At 45.6% G+C, this 18,862-nt stretch overlaps 3 protein-coding genes and 1 non-coding gene across 8 annotated transcripts; 3 read left to right on the forward strand and 1 right to left on the reverse strand.

The window, feature by feature from the left end:
- Window positions 1-328: 328 nt before the first annotated feature.
- Window positions 329-14,450, reverse strand: LOC121849773 (tRNA uridine(34) hydroxylase-like). 5 transcript variants are annotated; one of them, XR_006085321.1, is made up of 6 exons: window positions 13,725-13,787; window positions 12,755-12,938; window positions 11,747-11,855; window positions 11,034-11,158; window positions 9,884-9,973; window positions 329-445 (listed from the first exon to the last, which is right to left on the reverse strand). XR_006085321.1 is itself a non-coding variant. In XM_042338604.1 (5 exons), the coding sequence occupies exons 2-5, from the start codon at window positions 12,866-12,868 to the stop codon at window positions 9,944-9,946; spliced, it is 378 nt and encodes a 125-aa protein (XP_042194538.1). In that variant the 5' UTR covers window positions 12,869-12,938; window positions 13,725-13,787; the 3' UTR covers window positions 9,767-9,943. The 5 variants fall into 5 exon arrangements, 4 of the variants coding, with proteins under 4 accessions (XP_042194538.1, XP_042194537.1, XP_042194535.1 ...); XM_042338604.1 differs by lacking the exon at window positions 329-445 and having other exon boundaries at window positions 9,767-9,973; XM_042338603.1 differs by lacking the exons at window positions 329-445; window positions 9,884-9,973; window positions 13,725-13,787 and adding an exon at window positions 14,403-14,450 and having other exon boundaries at window positions 10,817-11,158.
- On the forward strand, window positions 2,007-9,007 carry LOC121849772 (solute carrier family 13 member 5-like). Its single transcript, XM_042338599.1, has 11 exons — window positions 2,007-2,135; window positions 2,632-2,768; window positions 3,642-3,856; window positions 4,227-4,365; window positions 4,963-5,085; window positions 5,932-6,144; window positions 6,718-6,872; window positions 7,209-7,315; window positions 7,788-7,949; window positions 8,247-8,384; window positions 8,874-9,007. Exons 1-11 carry the CDS (start codon window positions 2,037-2,039, stop codon window positions 8,997-8,999), a joined length of 1,614 nt encoding a protein of 537 aa, XP_042194533.1. The 5' UTR covers window positions 2,007-2,036; the 3' UTR covers window positions 9,000-9,007.
- Window positions 3,294-3,365, forward strand: trnaa-ugc. Its single transcript has one exon. It is a non-coding gene; the product is annotated as a tRNA-Ala (tRNA).
- On the forward strand, window positions 13,573-18,186 carry med31 (mediator complex subunit 31). Its single transcript, NM_001292239.1, is given in 4 exon segments — window positions 13,573-13,793; window positions 14,863-14,937; window positions 16,719-16,815; window positions 17,036-18,186. Coding segments are annotated over 4 exon segments (396 nt in total). The 5' UTR covers window positions 13,573-13,762; the 3' UTR covers window positions 17,229-18,186.
- The last annotated feature ends 676 nt before the right edge of the window (window positions 18,187-18,862 follow it).

An 18,862-nucleotide genomic window follows, 5' to 3' on the forward strand; every position in this document is an offset into this window, starting at 1 on the left:
CCCAATCCGAGTTCCGACCTGCCCACAGCACCAAGCCAGTGCGTGTCAAAGTTACAAATGACGTCCTCTCTCTGTGTGCCTCCCTCTGCCTCCTTGTCCTGCTGAACCTTTTCGCTGCTTTCAACAGTGTTGATCACGCCATCCTCCTCGACTGCCTCGCCTTCATCCACTTCAGTAGGATCGCACTGTCCTGGTTCGAGTTCTATGTGAGCTACCGCCATCACTATGCCTCTGCAAAGATTCTGGAAGGGTTAATGGCCGGTATTCATTGTCAACCCACTGACAGACACGATGTGCAATGAAGCAACAATAGGGACAATTGCAGTAATAAACTGAAAGAATTGTATTTATTTTGACTTTGAGTACACAGCAGGTTAAGCCTGACATTGATTGTATAATTAGAATGTACAGTATACTGTACTAAACACACGTAGTGAACATACACCTGGCAGTGATGAGTTCTTGTGAAGGCATTCCTGCCAGTGAATGTCCACCCGAACTATAAAAAAAAGTGCTGGATATTAATAATAATAATAATATTCTTGCATTTCATACAGTGCCTGATCACATCTCTGAGATGCCTCAAAGTGATTCACAGAATATACCATATAGCGAATCGACTGTACATTTTGTAGGTGAAACACAATTGCACACAGCGATGTCCCACAAACAGTTGTGGATTGAATGACCAAATTATTATTATGATTATCTTTTTTNAAGGGATTTTTATACACAGACTGAGGTGGTTTAATGGATAGTGAAGATCAGACTGTAAAAGGCATGTGGTTTGTGCTCTCTTCCTCTGTCTCAAAATCAGCCTGACTTGGGGACACTTTTAGCTCTAATTTTGACAGCAATATGTTGGTGTAAGAGGTTTTTTCAGTTAAATGAATCATCCCTTTAATTTTCTCCTAAAGTTAGCTCAAACGTGAAGCATTTGCTGCCTGGTTCAGAGGGGTTTGGTGTCAATGAAAATGAATACCAAGACATTGGTGGGGCTGGGGGTGTGGGGGGTGGGGGTCTGAGCTGTGGTTCAGCATGACACTGCCCAGCTATTTACATGCTCTGTTTGTCTCTCTGTGCGCTCAGCTCATGCGCTTTTGACGCATCAAGTCCCAGCTCATGGTATCAATGTGATGTCGGTCACAGCTGAGGTTGGGACAGACTGAGCTGGAGTTGGGAGGGGAATGATCAGCAAGAAGACAATCAGCAAAACAGATCCCCCTGGACAGTCCCCCTGATCTCCAGACCCAGGTTGTGAACACAGGACAGGAGAGTCGGGGCAAAAGCCCCCAATCCATCTCTGGGACACACTGGGCTGATAGGGACACCCGCACACACCAGGTTCTCCATCTCTTCACTGCTGAGACTCACGCTGTGTGTGTGTGAGTGTGTGAGTGAGTGAGTGGGAATGTTTGCAGACACATTGCTTCCCACCCTAAGGTTTCTCAGGGCCAACTGGAGCTATCTGGTTTTAATCCTGACGCCTATTATACTTTTGCCTTTACCCCTCCTGATACCGAGCAAGGTGAGATCTTTAACATACTTTACTTCTACTCTAGTTATATACCCGTCCTCTGACAACCCCCCCCACCCCAATAGATCCATCCTACCTTCTTCTGCATCCATTGCACTCAGCCTCCAGGTGGAAGAGAGTTTAGTGGAAATCCAATGGAAATCCACAACAGCTCAATCAGTGTCTGCAGCAAACAAACTGGTTGATGTTTGGGGGTTGAGCCTTCAATCAGAATTGCAGTTGGGGCAGAGGTGCCAGACATAGAACCTCAGTGGGTGCCCAGTACAGGAAGTTTGAGCTGATTCACTTTATCTTCTCCTTTGTCTCCTCCAGACCCTCCTCGTCAACCACGCTTTCGGTCACCCTCCTATACCCCTACCCTCCCTGCTGTCCACCCTTCCTGATCCCAGTCCCAACCCCCAGCTCGGGTCCAAATCCTTGACTGTCCAACGCCTTGGGACTTCTTCCTGATGTGATGTTGTTGTTACAGATAGCGACTTGTGGATACACCATTCTCCTCATGGCTGTGTTCTGGAGCACGGAAGTCATTCCTTTGGGCATCACATCGCTCATTCCCATAGTCCTCATCCCAATGTTTGGAATCATGCCAAATGAAAAAGTGAGCAAGGTTCAGCCTAGTCAATCATCACGTCACAAATACCTCTCGACGCACACAGGCAGTGACAAAACATAAACATTCACATCATTACTATTGTGTTGGCTTCACCACAATCGACAGGGCTTTCTGTCCAATGCCTACCATCTACATTCATGATGGCAGAGCTTCATTGGATAAGTAAGCACAGCACATCTGCTTTAACATTAGTCTTGAAAGATAAGAGATTGTATTGTGGGAGAGACGCCAGTAAATGGTGAGACACCTTAAGTTATAACATTTAGAATTATCTGACATTTCATTATCCGACAATTTCACCCACAAAATATACAACCAATTCACTCTACAGTATATGCTGTGAAGGCACTATATCAAGTATTATTATTGTTGGTTCAGATGGACATTCTTTACCCTATATAACACAGCAAATACACAGCTGGCAGCCTCAGTAACACAGTCACACCAATGAAATGCTACCATGTGGTTCTTTGTGTTCTAGGTGGCTTTGCAGTACATGAAGGATACGACCATGCTCTTTGTTGGCGGTTTAATGGTAGCTATCGCCATTGAAGAATGGAACCTCCACAAACGTATTGCATTGAGGGTGCTCTTGTATGTTGGAGTCAAGCCGGCTTGGTAACAATGACCTACATTGATATAGCGCCCTTCACGCGCATTAGTGTGCTAGAGCACTTGACAGTGGCGGTGTCTGACACTGAGCCAGGGGGGAGAGTGAGGTGGTGGGGAGGTGACCCTAAGCATGATCAAAACGGAAGGTCTTTAGGCGGGATTTGAAAGCAGCAAGGGAAGGGGCCAAGGCGGAAGGATTGAGGCAGAGAGTTTTACAGTTTTGGGGCGTAGGGACTGAAGGCACGGTCATCGATGGTGGAGCAGAGGGGACGAGGGACAAACAGGAGGCCGGAACCAGAAGAGCGGAGACAGCGGGTGGAGGAGAGGGTTGGGGGTGTGTGAACAGATCGGAGAGGTAGGGAGATGCGAGGGCATGAAGGGATTTGAAAACGATTGAGAGGATCTTGAAATCGATCCTGGACTACAATACATCCAGAAAGAGCTCCCTCTCTTTCGGAGTGTAGTAGCTGAGAATGAGAGGGAGCAGAAGGGAGAGCCTCTCTCAACCTCTTACATCTTGTGGGCTTGTGGAGTCCTGTAGCTCAGTGGTTAGAGCACTCGCTTTGCAAGCGAGAGACCTGGGTTCAATTCCCAGCAGGGTGAAACCTTGGGCAAGTTTCCTTACTCCACACGCCTGATAATCCCTCCAAAAAAAATAATAATAAAAAATTGGTCACTTCAATCCACAACTGTTTGTGGGACACTGGTGTGTGCAATCGGCTGCAGCATTTTGCCCACAAATGTACAGTCAATTCACTTTACAGTCTATTCTGAGAAGCACTTTGAGACGTCTAGAAGACGTGAAAAGCGCTGTATCAAATGCAAGGATTATTATTATTATTATTATAGGCAAATTGTTAAAGTTCTTGTTGCTCGCAGGTTAACACTGGGACTGATGGGGGTGACAGCATTCCTCTCCATGTGGATCAGCAACACGGCCACCACTGCAATGATGGTCCCCATCGCACAAGCCGTGTTGGATCAGCTCAGTCTGAGCGAGGATAGGTTTGAAGAGACAATTGAAGAGGAGTTGCAAGCAAAACAATCACTTAACCTGCTACCCGAAGAAATACCAGTCTTGAAAATATTTCCAGGTAACAGTCATAAAACAGCTTGCAAGACTTGTTTGACTTTGAAATGCATTTCTTCTTCTATAGTTTGCCCTCAATAACAACAATTTCATGCGGTGCCTTTCACGTCAGGAGGACTGGCACTAACAGGAGGAGGGAGGAAGTGGTTGGTGATGGAAACAGAAGCCTCGGGATGCTCCGGGATGTAAGGGGATCCGAGACACTATCCCGTGTGAAGGGTGTTGTACGAGTTCAGATTGTTTTTGTAGGGTTGACTTTGGCCTTCAGGATGATTGTGCAGCTACCAGTGTCCTGTCTGAGCTCCTATCAGTGGTTTGGTTATTTTCTGACACACTCACTCCACGTTAAAATTGAAATGGGAATGTTTCAACAGATAATGAAAAGGCAACCAGAGCGAGAAGGAATCTCTACAAGCTGGTCACTCTGTGCATCTGTTACTCCGCCAGCATCGGTGGCACAGCGACCCTGACCGGCACAGGACCCAACCTGGTGTTGGAGGGACAGTTTAACCAGTGAGTGCTGCCGTTTCTATTGCTCACACAGCTACTCTCAGTGGCTCAATCTACGTGAAAGTGTTGAAGCTACCTAAACTCTATCCCAGGCTGTGAATTACTGCCCAAACTGTCCACTAACATTCTCTGCCCTGTGAGAATATTAGCTGAGGTTCTCACCCGCCTCCCATCAGAAATATTGCTCTCATTCCCTCTTGTGCTTCATTGTAAATAGTCAGAATCCAGAGCGCCCACTCTGGATAACATTACTCTGTGATGCACACAGCCATTCTGTTATATAAACCCTAATAGAATACCGGTGCAGATAAAACCAGTATCAGGCTTAGAGTTGGTGGGTTAAACACTCCCTGACACCTTCACGTAAACACATGCATTTGTAGCCGAGATTCTTTGCATGTTCTCTTCATTTGTCTGATTCGAAGGATTTGGAACTTATGTTCTAATAAGGTAAACCCAATGAATCTCATTTTTTAGTCTCCTCTGCCTCTAATGCTTCTTTTAGTTGATCTCAACTGTCTTTCCGAAGCCTCCTGGATTCTCACTGCTTGTGTTCCTTGTCTATTTCTGTGTCTAACATATTTGTGTTTATTTAAAAAGGTTATTCCCAGAAAATGGGGGCGTAATTACTTTTAGTTCGTGGTTTGTGTACGCTTTCCCCAACATGCTGATCATGCTGTTTCTCTGCTGGATATGGCTGCAGATATATTTTCTGGGATTTAAGTAAGTATCATATCTTATATAAATGTAAGTTGTTGTTATAATATTGAAAGAATGTTTTGTGGTTATGATTTGCATTTTTTGATATGTCCCTTTCCATTTTTCTTAGCTCCCCTAATCTCTTGTTTGACCTCTTCTGTACAGTCTGGTTTGTATTCAGCCCAAGGGTCAATCTCTCCTTTCTCCCTACACACTTTATAAACCTTCCTTTTCTTCATCTCCCTTTGTATTTTACTATTTATCCAAGCTAAGGCTTAGGGACGCCGGAGTGTGTGTTGGGAGTTCTGCTGGAGTTTAACCAGCCCAAACCCTCGCCCCCCCTCCACCCCAATCTTTTGGGCTTTGTCTTGCATGGTGAACAAGAGGAAAAATGGAAGAGTCCCTCCTTCCATGACTGGTCTGTCATCAGCAACCAAACTACTCAGACCACCACAGAGACATGTCGCTATTCCGACATTCTATTGCCAAGCATATCTCTTTGAGCCTAGTTCAGCCTCAAGGAGACCAAATAGCTTATCTCTCCCCCAAGAAGGATAGCCACGAGTTAGTCAGTTGATATCTACCTCGGTTTGAGCCCTCATTAGCTGAATGGCAGCTTCCAGGAACTTCCTGTGAGCGATCTGGTGAACAGCACAGCTCAGCATGAAATGCCAAAGGGCACTGCCACCAGCCTCCTGGCACAGTTCAGACACATACCTTTCCTTCTACAATGTGTCATTACATAATATGGCAGTGGATAAAGCACCTTTCATGTCAGGAGAATATTTCAAAGAGCTTCATAGAGTTTACAGTGACTGTGTACTTTTGGGCAAATTGAAGTGCATTCTGAGATGGATCTTGTTCCAACAGTTTCAAAATATTGTGGGGCTGTGGATTATTGAAAACGTGGAAGGAGATAGCAGCCTACCAGGTCATCAAAGAGGAGTACAAGAAGTTGGGCAAGATGTCCTTTGCTGAAATCCTTGTTCTCATCCTCTTCATCTTCCTGGTGCTTCTGTGGTTCACTCGGAATCCTGGATTCATGCCTGGCTGGGCTACAGTGATCTTCGGCAAAAGCAAAAAGTAAGTTCTGTATTTTAATCTTCAAACAAATGAGGCAAACGTGGTGTTGGGTTGCATTAGCAGAGAGATTAGCACACCCAACAAAATAAGTGGGGGGTTTTTAATTGAGAAAAACAACAACAAATTACATTTATGTAGCACCTTTCACGTCGGGAGGACAATGCAAGGCTGTGGACAGTCAGGGATTTGGAGAAGCCTGTATGGATGGTCATGAACATGGCCTGCATGAACAGCGGCTCTCCTCCTGCACCACTACTGAATGCCGAAAAGACAGAGGCTCTCCTGCTTGGCTCCCATCATTTGCCTACACCCCTCAGACGCTGGTCACACCAAACTGCATGGATGGTCAATCCATCTGGCGCAGATACTGTGGAATCCCGGTGCTTGTTTGAGGTACTCCCTGCACTCAGCACTAGCGTGCTTCATGTCCCCTCTGATCCGCTTCACCATTGCTGGGCCAACTTTCAGGCATTCTGCTGGGTGAAGCGCTTTTTGAGATGTCCTCCTGACGTGAAAGGCGCCATATAAATGCAAATTGTTCTTCACAGTCCATTCTTCACTGCTTTTTTTCAGATATATTTCTGATGGTACAACCGTAATGTTCATTGCGCTCCTCATGTACATTCTGCCATCAAAGAGACCACGATTGGAAAGCTTGTTTAAAGACAAATCCAGCACTGAGCAGCACATACAAGGTGTGTATCCAGGTTACGATCCTCCTCCCAGCAGTTGACACACACAGTACCTGTAACCAGTCTGTAAGGTTGCCCTGTTTGATGTGATAAGGCACAATACACTGCTGTGTGTAATTGGCTGCCGCATTTCACCCACAAAATACACAGTCAATCCACTTTTCCAGATATCCTGTGAAGCACTTTGAGATGTCTCAACGTGATAAGGCGCTATATCAAATGCAAGGATTATTATTATTATTAATAATAGAAATGTAAGTTAGGTCTTTCTCCCTCATCAGCAGTGGAAGGCTAACCAGAAGTTATTAAAATGTCAACGTGTGATTTTCAAAGCTGGTTTATTGTTGTATTTCTTTATTAAATGCTGAACAGATGAAAAGCCTTCAACACTGTTGGATTGGGAAGTCGTGCAACGTAAACTACCGTGGAATGTGGTGCTGTTATTGGGAGGAGGCTTTGCCTTGGCAAAGAGCTGTGAGGTAATTGTAAATGCTTATCCGTCCACCTCCACAAGCAGAAATGGCTGCATGACACTTGCTCAGCGACACTTTGTGTGTAGTAACCCAAACAGTCCTGTCTAAAAGAGAACCCTCTACATCAAGATCTGAAAAAAGAACTTGTTCGGGTGAACTCATTGATTGTATTTGAATCCAGTCTGGACTTCCAAAGAGCCATTTTACAGGAGCTCAACCCTTTCTAATCCCAAAGCCAAATCTGTTCAACTTTCGGTCCCGATCTCCTCATTCAGTGAAAACCTTGTCTCACACAAATCAAACTCTCACCCATGGTGGTGGTTTTCCCATCTTCATAGATGATGACTGACTGATGTCAAGCAGTTGGGTTGGATTGGTCATTCTTCTTGTTGCATCCGGAGACAGGAGCCAGACAGATTTCCCACAGAATTAGAAGCTCTGACCCTGGTATTGTGACATGATTCTGTTCTACTTTCAGGCATCAGGTCTGTCCAGATGGTTGGGTAACCAGCTCAACCCACTGAAGACCATCCCACACTGGGGCATCGTGATTATATTATGCTTACTGATATCCATCTTTACAGAGTGCACCAGCAACATTGCCACTGCCACTCTCTTCCTCCCCATCCTGGCTTCACTGGTAAGCAGGGCCTCTTTTCATTTGTTTCACAAGTTGTCTCTTGCTCAAGTCTACATCATATAAGATGCATGGTAAGACGGAAACCATTCAGGGTTCAATGTGAGTTTTCCCAGTTCAATTTGTCTTCAATATAAGCGTTTAGGTGGGCTTTAAAGCGATCACCTCTCCCTCATTCAGTGTCCGACCTGCCACAGTACAGCACCTCAAGACGTGAGGAGCATTGTATAAATGTAAGTCATTGTCTCAAAGTAAAAGATATCTGTTGCTAACTAATTTCTTTTCTGCTTATCATTCCAGGCTGTAAAGCTTAAGATCAACCCTCTGTATGTAATGATTCCTTCCACTATAACGACTTCCTTTTCCTTCATGTTGCCTGTAGCAACTCCTCCCAATGCCATAGTTTTCTCCTATGGGCACTTGACAGTCATGGACATGGTAAGTAGTACAAAGAGTTGCAAGTGAGAGGATCCGAGTTCGATTCCCGGGCAGGGTGAAACGTTAGGCAAGTTTCCTTACTCCACATGTCTCTGCTTCCCTGGCAGTAAATAACAACTTGTTTGTTAGTTGATTGGCAGATCGCTTTCCGGGGGTAATAATCCGTTTTTTAAAAATAATGATGTTGTCACTCAATCCACGATCGTTTGTGGACACTGCTGTGCGCAATTGGCTGCTGCGTTTCGCCCACAAAATACACAGTCAATTCACTTTACAATATATTCTGTAAAGTAGTTTGACATGTGTTGAAGTTGTGATAAGGCGCAATATCAAATGCAAGGATTATTATTCATTGTTATTAAATGAGTTAATTCAGTATGATTCCTTAAAAGGACCACTTTTATTCTATGTTTGTGGTATGCCACTCCTTTGGAACTTTGACTTCGCCTTTTAATTTGAAAAATCTAATACTATCTTTTTCTTTTATAGGTTAAGGCTGGGTTCGTTATGAACCTGGTGGGAGTGGTTTGCGTTACTGTATCCGTCAATACCTGGGGTTGGATGTTTTTCAATATGGACCAATTTCCTGCCTGGGCAAACACTACAAATTTATGATGTGGCAAGCTGCTCAGAAAGTCACGTCCATACCTCGTATCAAACATTATTTGAGGTTACTTACACGCTAAGAACACTGAAGCCTGCCAATCAGAATATACCATATGTTCAATGAACTCCAGAAAACAAAAAAACTCCACCAAACCAAGCTGTGAAACCCCTTCCCTCCTTCTACATTAGGGTCAATTATAGTACCTTACAACCTCTTCTATGTTATTCTTAATGGTGATATCCTGCAGTCAGGCAATGTTGGCAGCAGTTATTGGAGTCCTGGTCCTTTCCCATTTATTGCTTATTTATTCTCATTAAAAGTGATTGTGGAATGGTGTTTAATGGCAGTTCCTCAGTTATGATTATTAAATGTATGTCTGTCCAACTACTGGGATTTTAATGATTTTTAATATATTGATAAGTTGACTCCACTCCCTACTCGAGTCTCCCCAATCCGAGTTCCGACCTGCCCACAGCACCAAGCCAGTGCGTGTCAAAGTTACAAATGACGTCCTCTCTCTGTGTGCCTCCCTCTGCCTCCTTGTCCTGCTGAACCTTTTCGCTGCTTTCAACAGTGTTGATCACGCCATCCTCCTCGACTGCCTCGCCTTCATCCACTTCAGTAGGATCGCACTGTCCTGGTTCGAGTTCTATGTGAGCTACCGCCATCACTATGCCTCTGCAAAGATTCTGGAAGGGTTAGTGGCCGGTATTCATTGTCAACCCACTGACAGACACGATGTGCAATGAAGCAACAATAGGGACAATTGCAGTAATAAACTGAAAGAATTGTATTTATTTTGACTTTGAGTACACAGCAGGTTAAGCCTGACATTGATTGTATAATTAGAATGTACAGTATACTGTACTAAACACACGTAGTGAACATACACCTGGCAGTGATGCTTTCCGAAGCAAACGGATTGAGGCAGGAACACAAAAGAAGGAAAAACTCACTCCAGAGAGGTGAATACACCGAGGGTCTAGGGTGGGTGGAAAGAAAAGAAGAATTGTTCTGGTTTCTATACAATTGATGATGCTACATTTCAGTTAACTTCGCACGATTCCTTGATTCACAAGGCATCGAATTGTACCTGCCATCTTTCAGGGGGAAAAAAATCCTCACCCATCAAAACCGAAGAGCAGATTTGGGTCATAACCATCCAGTTGATGTTCAAATACAAACTGCTACAGACTGCATTCAAACAAGCTGTAGAGTCATCTGTAAATCACACCACTGATATTCTCAAATCAAATGCCTCCTATCGTAGAACCAAGTATAAGAATTAATCTAATTTTCCAGCAAGCATAATTCAGCAAAGTTGAGAGAAAGGCAGATATTTACGATATCCTGCTCAGGTGCAGAATTCCAATTTACCATTCCCATTGATCCTCCATTACCAGGAATCCCATGGGATTGAACACACAAAGACAATCACAGTAGTAATCCTTGCATTTGATATATATTAATATTATCCTTGCATTTATAACACCTTATTGTTTCTTTGAGAGAAGTGCTTCACATGATTTTACTTTGAAGTGCAGTGTCTGTATTTGTAGATGTATTTGCGCACAACCCATCATGAAGTGAGAAACCAATTTTATTTAGGGTTCTTTTTTTTGGCCAGGACACCAGGAGACAGAAACTCACGTCTCTTTTCGAATAGAGCCATGGGATCTTTAACAGCTACCTAAACATCCAGATGGGACATCAGTTCCAATGTCTTATCCAGCGCTTCCAACAAAAAAGCATACCCCCAGCAATCCATTGGTGTGTCAACCTGGACTGTGAGTTCAAAGTCCTGATGTATGGCTTGAACCCACAACCTTCTGACTCAGAGGTGAGAGTACTAAAACTTGAGACAGGCTGACACCGAATCATACTGTTTAGCACAATTAAATCTGAGCCCTGAACTGAGGCTCCAACAGATAACCCCACATTGCATTATAGGGGTGAACAAGGATTGTTGGCTGATTCTTGCCATCAACCATCAACTTCCTCTCATTGGCCCATTTCACCAATCCCCCCTCCATATTATATACCTTCAATAGTCCTTGCAAGCTCTGGCCAGAATTGATGGCTAAATATTGATTGAGCTTTTGGGCCACTTTTGAGGAACGGTATCCCACGGTACAGTAGCAGACAAGGTCCTTGTTCTCTTTATTGTCTGAAACACAAAATAAAACCAGAATAAATCAAAGAGCAGACTGGGTGAGATGAATAAGCTACTATTTTAAATGCCTGTTGATTCTAAGAGGAAGGGAAGACAAGGGAAGGTGTGGAGTTCTGGGCTTGAAAGAACATTGGCAAATTGAAGATGGCGCTATGAGTTTTGAACTCAACACAAGTGAGAACGCAGGACATAGGAACAGTGTGTAGGACGAAAAATTTAGAACTTAGATGGCACAAGAGAGGAAAGTTCATCGGAGTATTGACAATGACAATTGTCCTTACACTTGATCACTTTAAAACATTTTAAAGCACTTCACTGATTTTTCTGGAGTGACTGCAAATATAAAGCTTCAGTTAAACAGAGGAAGACAAGCAGTTACAACAGAGATAAAGAAGCAAGAACTATAATGGCTTTATTTGAGGATCCAGCTGATAGATTTTCCCCTTACTTAACTACACTTTGCTTTCCTGGTAAATGCTTCACTAATATTCTATTTATTATGTTGTCTTATTCTCGACATGAATGATACAGCAACTAATAAAACAATCATATAATGAATTAATACAATATAACACAATCTACCTGCCAGGTCCAGACTTTGGACCACTTCATCCATATTGACGGTGTCTGGATCAACGTGTACAGCGCCTTCTAGGTGACTGACCTCATATTCAGCTAAACTCCGAGTGTCCTGAAGAGAAAAAGGATGTTCAAAACTGTAAGTCCTTTGTCATTCCGGTGTCTTATTAGCTAACAGAACATGACCGCCAGAAAAACGGAACGATTCCCATTCTCCCTGAAGAAGGTTCAATAGAAAGTTTCCTAATTCACATTCAAGAAGGAGCCACACATTCAATTAAACTCAATGGAACATTACTCACGGACACTGAACAGATCCCAGTTGAGCCAACTCGTGCTCAGCAGAGCAGTTCACATCACACATTCAAGAGAGACTTTTTGAAGCAGAGCCCCAATTCTCAAATATTCAAGAGACGACCAGTCATTGTACAGATGTCAGACTCAGTTAGCTCAGTCGGCTCCGCCATTGCATCTCCCCTAAGGCTGCCGAGACCCTCATCCACGCATTCATCCCATCCAGGCTTCATTATGCTAGCTCCCTGCTTTCCAGTTCGTTCAGGTTCTCTGCAGATCCTTTGTTAGGAAGAAGGAGTATGTTTTCCAAGATATTTTGGGCAGTCCATGGTTTACTCTGATAAAGGTTTCAGAGAAAGATCTGTTGGAAAATTCCCAAACTCTCAGCAGGTCCGTGCATAATTAACTAAGGTTGAAACCTTTCCGGGAAACCCAAAGTACAGGCTTTGTGTGAGTGTAATTGCTGGTCTATGCCGAAATATATCTAAGTCTATATATATCTATATATAAGTCCATGCAGTTAAGCAGTGCTTATTCTTACTAAATACTATTTTCAAATGTACATAATCCCTCCCTCACTAGTCTGAACATTTTAATACAGTTCTAAATTTACCAGAGTGGAGAAGCCTGTCTCAATGACGTGATAAGGTGCCATATCAAATGTAAGGATTATTATTATTGCTGTTGCATGGCAGTGCTGCCACAGTAAACGCTCACCAGCAGCACCAGCTGATCTCTCTCGGCCTCCAGCAAATCCCGAACCGTGTCGGTCGAAACTGCTTCCACCCCCTGAGAAGAGTGACGAACAAACGCGCTCACTTGTTTCAGCATAGTGAGCCCGAGGTGCTACCCGTTCATTCCGGACCAGGGTGGGCACGTATCGTCAGCGAAATCCGCGAACCTGTTCAGAGGAGCGTGAGGGAGCTGCATTAACGCACGCACGCGCGCAAATCCGCACGCACGCACGCGTGTAAATCCACACGCACGCACGCGCGCACGCACGACCGGGCGCGCCGGTGAGTCAGGTGAGCCCTGACCGATCCCTCAGCTCGAGCTTTGCCGATCCGATCAGCCAGAAGACAACCGTCGGCGCGCGGGACGCCGGCCGCCCTGCGCGACCGGCCGGCGCGCTTGGCCCGCGCGGTCTACAGCCGCCGGGGCTTTGCGGCGCAGTCCGCGGAGCGGCTCAGAGGCGTCTCGGAGACGTGATGACGACGATACCGACAACGACGACGACCGCAATAATAATAAAAAAAGCCCCTCATCGCGTCTCCGAGACGTCTCCCGAGCGCTTCGCGGGATACGCCGTGAAGCGAATTGACTGCGTACTTTGGTGCTGATGTCAAAAACAAGGATTATTATTGTTTATTGTGATTATTATGATTATTAGTGTTGGGTCTGGGTGGGGGGGGGGGGGGGGGAGTGGGGGGAGGGGGGGGGCGCTGCAGGACCTGCCGCCGCTCCGCCAGTCCAGGGGGCGCTGTGGCGGCAGAGAGACGCTCGCCTTGAGCGGCGCGCGCATCCCTTCCCCAACCAGTTGTCGGTTGGTGGTGGCGGCGGCGCGAGCGCCCGCGCGGCGGTGGAGTCGTCCCGGTTAAGACGCGGTACATATCTAAAAAAAAACGCTTCCTCACGCGAGTGAGTGAGTGAGTGAGCGAACGAACGGACGGCGCCGTCGTCGTCTTACTCGTGTGGAACGGCCGCGGTGAGTGACGGAGGCGCGCGATGGCCGCTGCCGTCAACACCGTCGAAACAGGTACTGAGCGGGCGACGGCCGGAAGTGGGGCCGCAGCGGGGGGCGGAAGTGGGGCAGCAGCCGCCGCAGCGCGGGGCGGAAGTGGGGCAGCAGCCGCAGCAGCGGGGCGGAAGTGGGGCAGTTGGGGTGACAGCTGGCCAGTGAGGAGAACTGGGTCTGTGGGTAACCCCGTTGTTGTTATTTTAATGATAGCCACATAATCAGCAGCAAGTCTTGCTCTTCGCCCCCTTCAAGGTGCTGAGTCACCCGACAGTCACCGGCCACCCTGTGGTGCTCAGGAGCTTCTGGAACTCTCTCCCTCCCTCGATCCCTCCGCCTTGACCCCTCGATCCCTCCGCCTTGACCCCTCGCTCCCCACTTTCAAATCCCGCTGAAAGGTCTTCCTTTTTGATCCATGCTTGCGGCCGCCCTCTTCCCTTTTCCCCTGGTCAGTGTCTTGACTCCGCCAGCGTCAAGCGCTACGGGACGCCACCCGGCGTGAAGGGCGCGCTATGTAAACGCAAGTTGTTGTGGTGGAGCCTGAGCCCAGCCTGATTTTCCCTGATTCCCTATCTCAAGCCGGGCATCCTGGCTAAGTTAATGCTACAGTAAAACTTGCAAAAGTCTTACCTTCATCAACCGTATAATCGCCCAAGTCGGACATACACCCAAGTCCTGTTCAGTTTCTTTTCGAAACCACTTAGATTTCTTTGCTCTACTCGTATTTATCATTTAACATGTAACACCGCTCCCCTATCCTCCATTACTCCCGCACTTACCAATTATATTGACAGACCACAGTCACTGTGAAGCATGTTCATGCAGGAACCCGGAGGATCTTTCTTTACTGTGTTGTTTATGAAACCTAAGAACATTTTTCATTGATCCTGTTTGACAGGAATTAGGATTGCTAGTCCTGCTTCTCATGTGTCCTGTCCATGTCAAGGTATCATGGCTTTGATTAGATCATACTACGTGATTGGTTTGTGTCGTTAATGCACCCACATGGGCCTTTAGAGTATTACTCAGTATTGGAATGTGAAGCATATAGAAAATGAGCAAATTAAATCTTTTTTTTCCTTCTGTTTAGAGGAGCAGTCAAAGCTGCGTTTCCAGGTAGAATTGGAGTTTGTTCAGTGTCTGGCAAATCCAAACTACTTGAACTGTAAGTACTGCTTGCATTATAATAATAATGATAATAATGATAATAATACTTGCATTTGAGATAGCGCTTTTCACGTCTTCGAGATGTCTCAAAGCGCTTCACAGAATATACTGTAAAGTGAATTGACTGTACATTTGTGGGCGAAATGCAGCAGCCAATTGCGCACAGCAGTGTCCCCACAAACAGTCATGGATTGAAATGACCAATTTATTATTGTGTTTTTTTTTGGAGAGATTATTATTAGGCGTATGGAGTAAGGAAACTTGCCCAAGGTTTCACCCTGCCGGGAATCAAACCCAGGTCTCTCGCTTGCAAAGCAAGTGCTCTAACCACTGAGCTACAGGACTCCTCAAAGCATTAAGCTATGGTTAGGGGTTAAAATCTTCAGCTGCTGAAGTCTATTGCAGTCTTCCCGAGGCTTCAGATAGATCGCATTGTTTACTTACCAGACAGTGAGTAACACATGTAGCATAAAGTCTTCCAATACCAGCCCCTGAGATTGTCAGTTTAATTTTGGCCAGATTTTCAGTTGGGCCACTAAGGGCTTGGGATGAGAACGCCCAAATTCATTTCACATAAGCAGGCAGCAGAGGAAGGAGACTTTCAGCCCAGATCCTGCAGGTGAAAGGTCAGTGTGCTCACCAGCTGTAACAATCACTGAGGATCTTCAGGAAATGAGAAATCAGAACAATCAAACAAAACAATCATCATAATTTTACTGCTGCCTGAACAGTCAGGGTCAATTTGCTCTATTATTAACAATATTGTAAGCCACTTAAATAGTGGCTTAATAAGCCACGAAACCGAGATCCCATCCTAGTCAAAAGCCAGAGGCACTACTTAATTCATCTTTATCTTAATTGCCCCCAAAATATATCTCAGACCAAGGGAGCTTGAATGAACAATTGTGTACTTCAAAGTATCATCTATCTCCTTTATCATCTGTCTGCACATTACAGTACAATAGAGTATATTTCCTTTGTGAACCCTGCTTTAGTATAATTTGTACATTGCACAATTCTCACGTTACCACGCCTGTGTTAGAAAAGGCCCCATCTTCATTGCTGTGTTTACATTCTTTAAAAAGGAACACATTGTCCCAATATATTCTCCTGAGACAAGCAAACCAAACACTAACTGCTTTGTAGTTGCGACAGCTGCAGGCTGCAGTTCACTGGAGGTTTCAGGAAAGTCACAGCAGAAGCTGACTAGGCTAGAAAAACAAACTGAGCGCTTCCATGTAAAGAGTAAATCTGGGTCCTGCATTCCACTACTGAAGTAAAAGCAGTAACACACTTAATACTGATGGTTCAAATCTGGAAATCGTGCAGTCACTGAATTTCTATTGGTGCAGTCAGTGTTCTCGCACTTATATGACAATGTAATTTACACTTACACAGCCCCATTCACGTCGTGAAGATGTCTCAAGCCACTTCACAGTGCTGGCTGGACATCTGAGCTGGGGGTGGGGAGGGGAAAGATGACCGAAAGCGTGGTCAAAGACAAGTCTTGAAGCGGTCTTTGAGCATGGGGAGGGACGGGACTGGGACATGTAGCAAGCCAGTATTCACTGAGTGAGAGGCTGAAGGAGGTGCCAGAGGCAGGGTGAGGAGAGTCCATGGAGGGATTTTAAAGTAACAAGGATCTTGAAGTTGATCAGTAGAAATGCATGACGGTGAGGCAGCAGAAACACAACACTCGTGCTTTGCCTGCGGTTCGATGGTGTTTGCGGTGTTCACCCTCGTATCTGCACTTACATTGTTTATTTCTCCATCCACCAGTTCTGGCTCAGCGCGGATTCTTCAGGGACAAGACCTTTGTGAATTATCTCAAGTACCTGCTCTACTGGAAGGAACCAGAATATGCCAAGTACTTGAAGTAAGCACACGGGTCCTAATCCCTCACTGTTCAGCGCCTTGGGACGTCCTCCCGACGTGAAAGGCGCTTTACAGATGTAATTTTGTATGGTATTGTGTATTTCCCCACCCAACTGGACTGCTAGATGGTGGGGTGGGTGGGGGGGGTGTATTGGAGACTGTGACTGATTGAATACACTTAACTCTCTGGTCCTCCTCCCTCTATCTCTCTCTGGCTGTAGGTATCCCCAGTGCCTGCACATGCTGGAGTTGCTACAGTACGAGCACTTCCGGAAGGAGCTGGTGAACGCCCAGTGCGCCAAGTTCATTGACGAGCAGCAGCTGCTGCACTGGCAGCATTACTCCAGGAAGCGAATGAGGCTGCAGCAAGCCCTGGCTGAGCAGCAGCAGCAGAACAATGCGTCCAGCAAGTGAGGGCTCAGAGGCTGGCGGTAGAGAAGCTCAGAAGATGGACAGATAGAATGATGATGATGGGGTTGGAGTTTAACAGACAGTGTGTGAAACACTGCCACCATATAGAGCACCGATATTATTAACTGGACAAAGCTTTGGGGAACTCTCCAGCCATTTGTACTTAAGAAAGGACCAATAGAACTGTTGTAAGAGGAGTTTTGCTCCTGTGGGAGCGAGCGACTGAAGGGCTTGAATTGGTGTTGACCTCTCCCCTCTCTTCCTCCTCCTCCTCCCGTCTTGTGTCGGATGAAAATGTCCTGAAGTTGCTCAGGGGCAGCAGAGACTATCGTCAGGAATGCAGCAAAGTTCACAGAAGTCATGGGAATAAATCCTGACCAAGCGGACAAGATTTGGGACTGGCCCCTGGAGAGCCATGTGTCCCTGAAGTTCCATTTGGTCCATTTGTTTGTGGGGGTAAAACTGTTGTAGTGAGCAATAAGCCTACTAAAATAACATCACAGTTGTTTATTACACATGACAGCCTGTGAAAATGATTTTCTCTCTTTGTGTTGGTGATTGTCAACTTGTGGTCGTCACCAAAGGGCAAGGTTGAGAGTGATATTTACTGGGTTAAAGAAGTTTGCGTTTCTAGAACCGTCGAGTTTACAGCCAGAATCCGGCCATTCGTGTCTGTGGTGGCTCTATGAATGAGCGATCCATTCAGACCCATTTACTTGCCTTTCCCCAAACTGTTCTAATCTGCTTTTTTTATGGAGAAGAGCTAAGAGAATTGGGTTAAATGGATTGCAAGCTCGGGTACAGTGGGCCAAATGACCTCCAGGTCTGTAAATTTCTATGCTTTGTTTATTATACTATGGTTATCTCTCGTGCATGATTGAATCGGTGCCTTGGGACGTACTCCTGAAGCGAAAGGCGGTGCATTGTTGTTGAATCTTTATAAATAAACCAATTGACTTCTGAAGTCACTGGGTCATACTGCGGTATCGGGACCTGCTACACTCTTGAGAGGTGTCTGGCCTAATATGAGGTTGGTGTGCAAGCTGATGGTTGATAGAGACGGGAACTCTCTGTCAATTCCAGATTCTCTGAGCCTCTGCTGAGGGACATTACATTTTTGAAACGTCAGAATACAACACCAATCTGTCTGTAGACTATTACTTGTTAGATTGCACATCCTCCCGACTACTGACGTAAAGCACCCTCCTGTCCGCACACACTGGTTAGCTAGAGCAAGAGTTAGAGACCGAGTAAAGCTCCCTCTATACTGTCCGTCCACACGCCCAGGTCAGGGTTAGAGACAAGAGTAAAGTTCCCTCTACACTGTCCGTCCACACTCCCGGGTCACCGACAGTCTGGGTTAGGTACAATGACAACAATAACAAATTGCATTTATATAGCACCTTTCATGTCTGGAGGACTTCTCGAGGCAGTGGTACAGAGAAAAGCTCCCTCTACACTGTGCACCCAGGACTCCCAGGTCAAGTACGCATCTTACTTCTCCCCAAGAATATTTCTCTGGGGAAGATATGCAATAGTATGTTACATCCAGCGAGTGGCAGTGCACTCCTTCCAGTTTAACTGATCCATTTAATGACACAAAGCAGAGGAGGCTGAGCACAAAGTCCTGTAGCAGT

The sequence above is a fragment of the Callorhinchus milii genome, unplaced genomic scaffold (genome assembly GCF_018977255.1).
Source record: "Callorhinchus milii isolate IMCB2004 unplaced genomic scaffold, IMCB_Cmil_1.0 Scaffold10, whole genome shotgun sequence".
NCBI classification, from domain to species: domain Eukaryota; kingdom Metazoa; phylum Chordata; class Chondrichthyes; order Chimaeriformes; family Callorhinchidae; genus Callorhinchus; species Callorhinchus milii.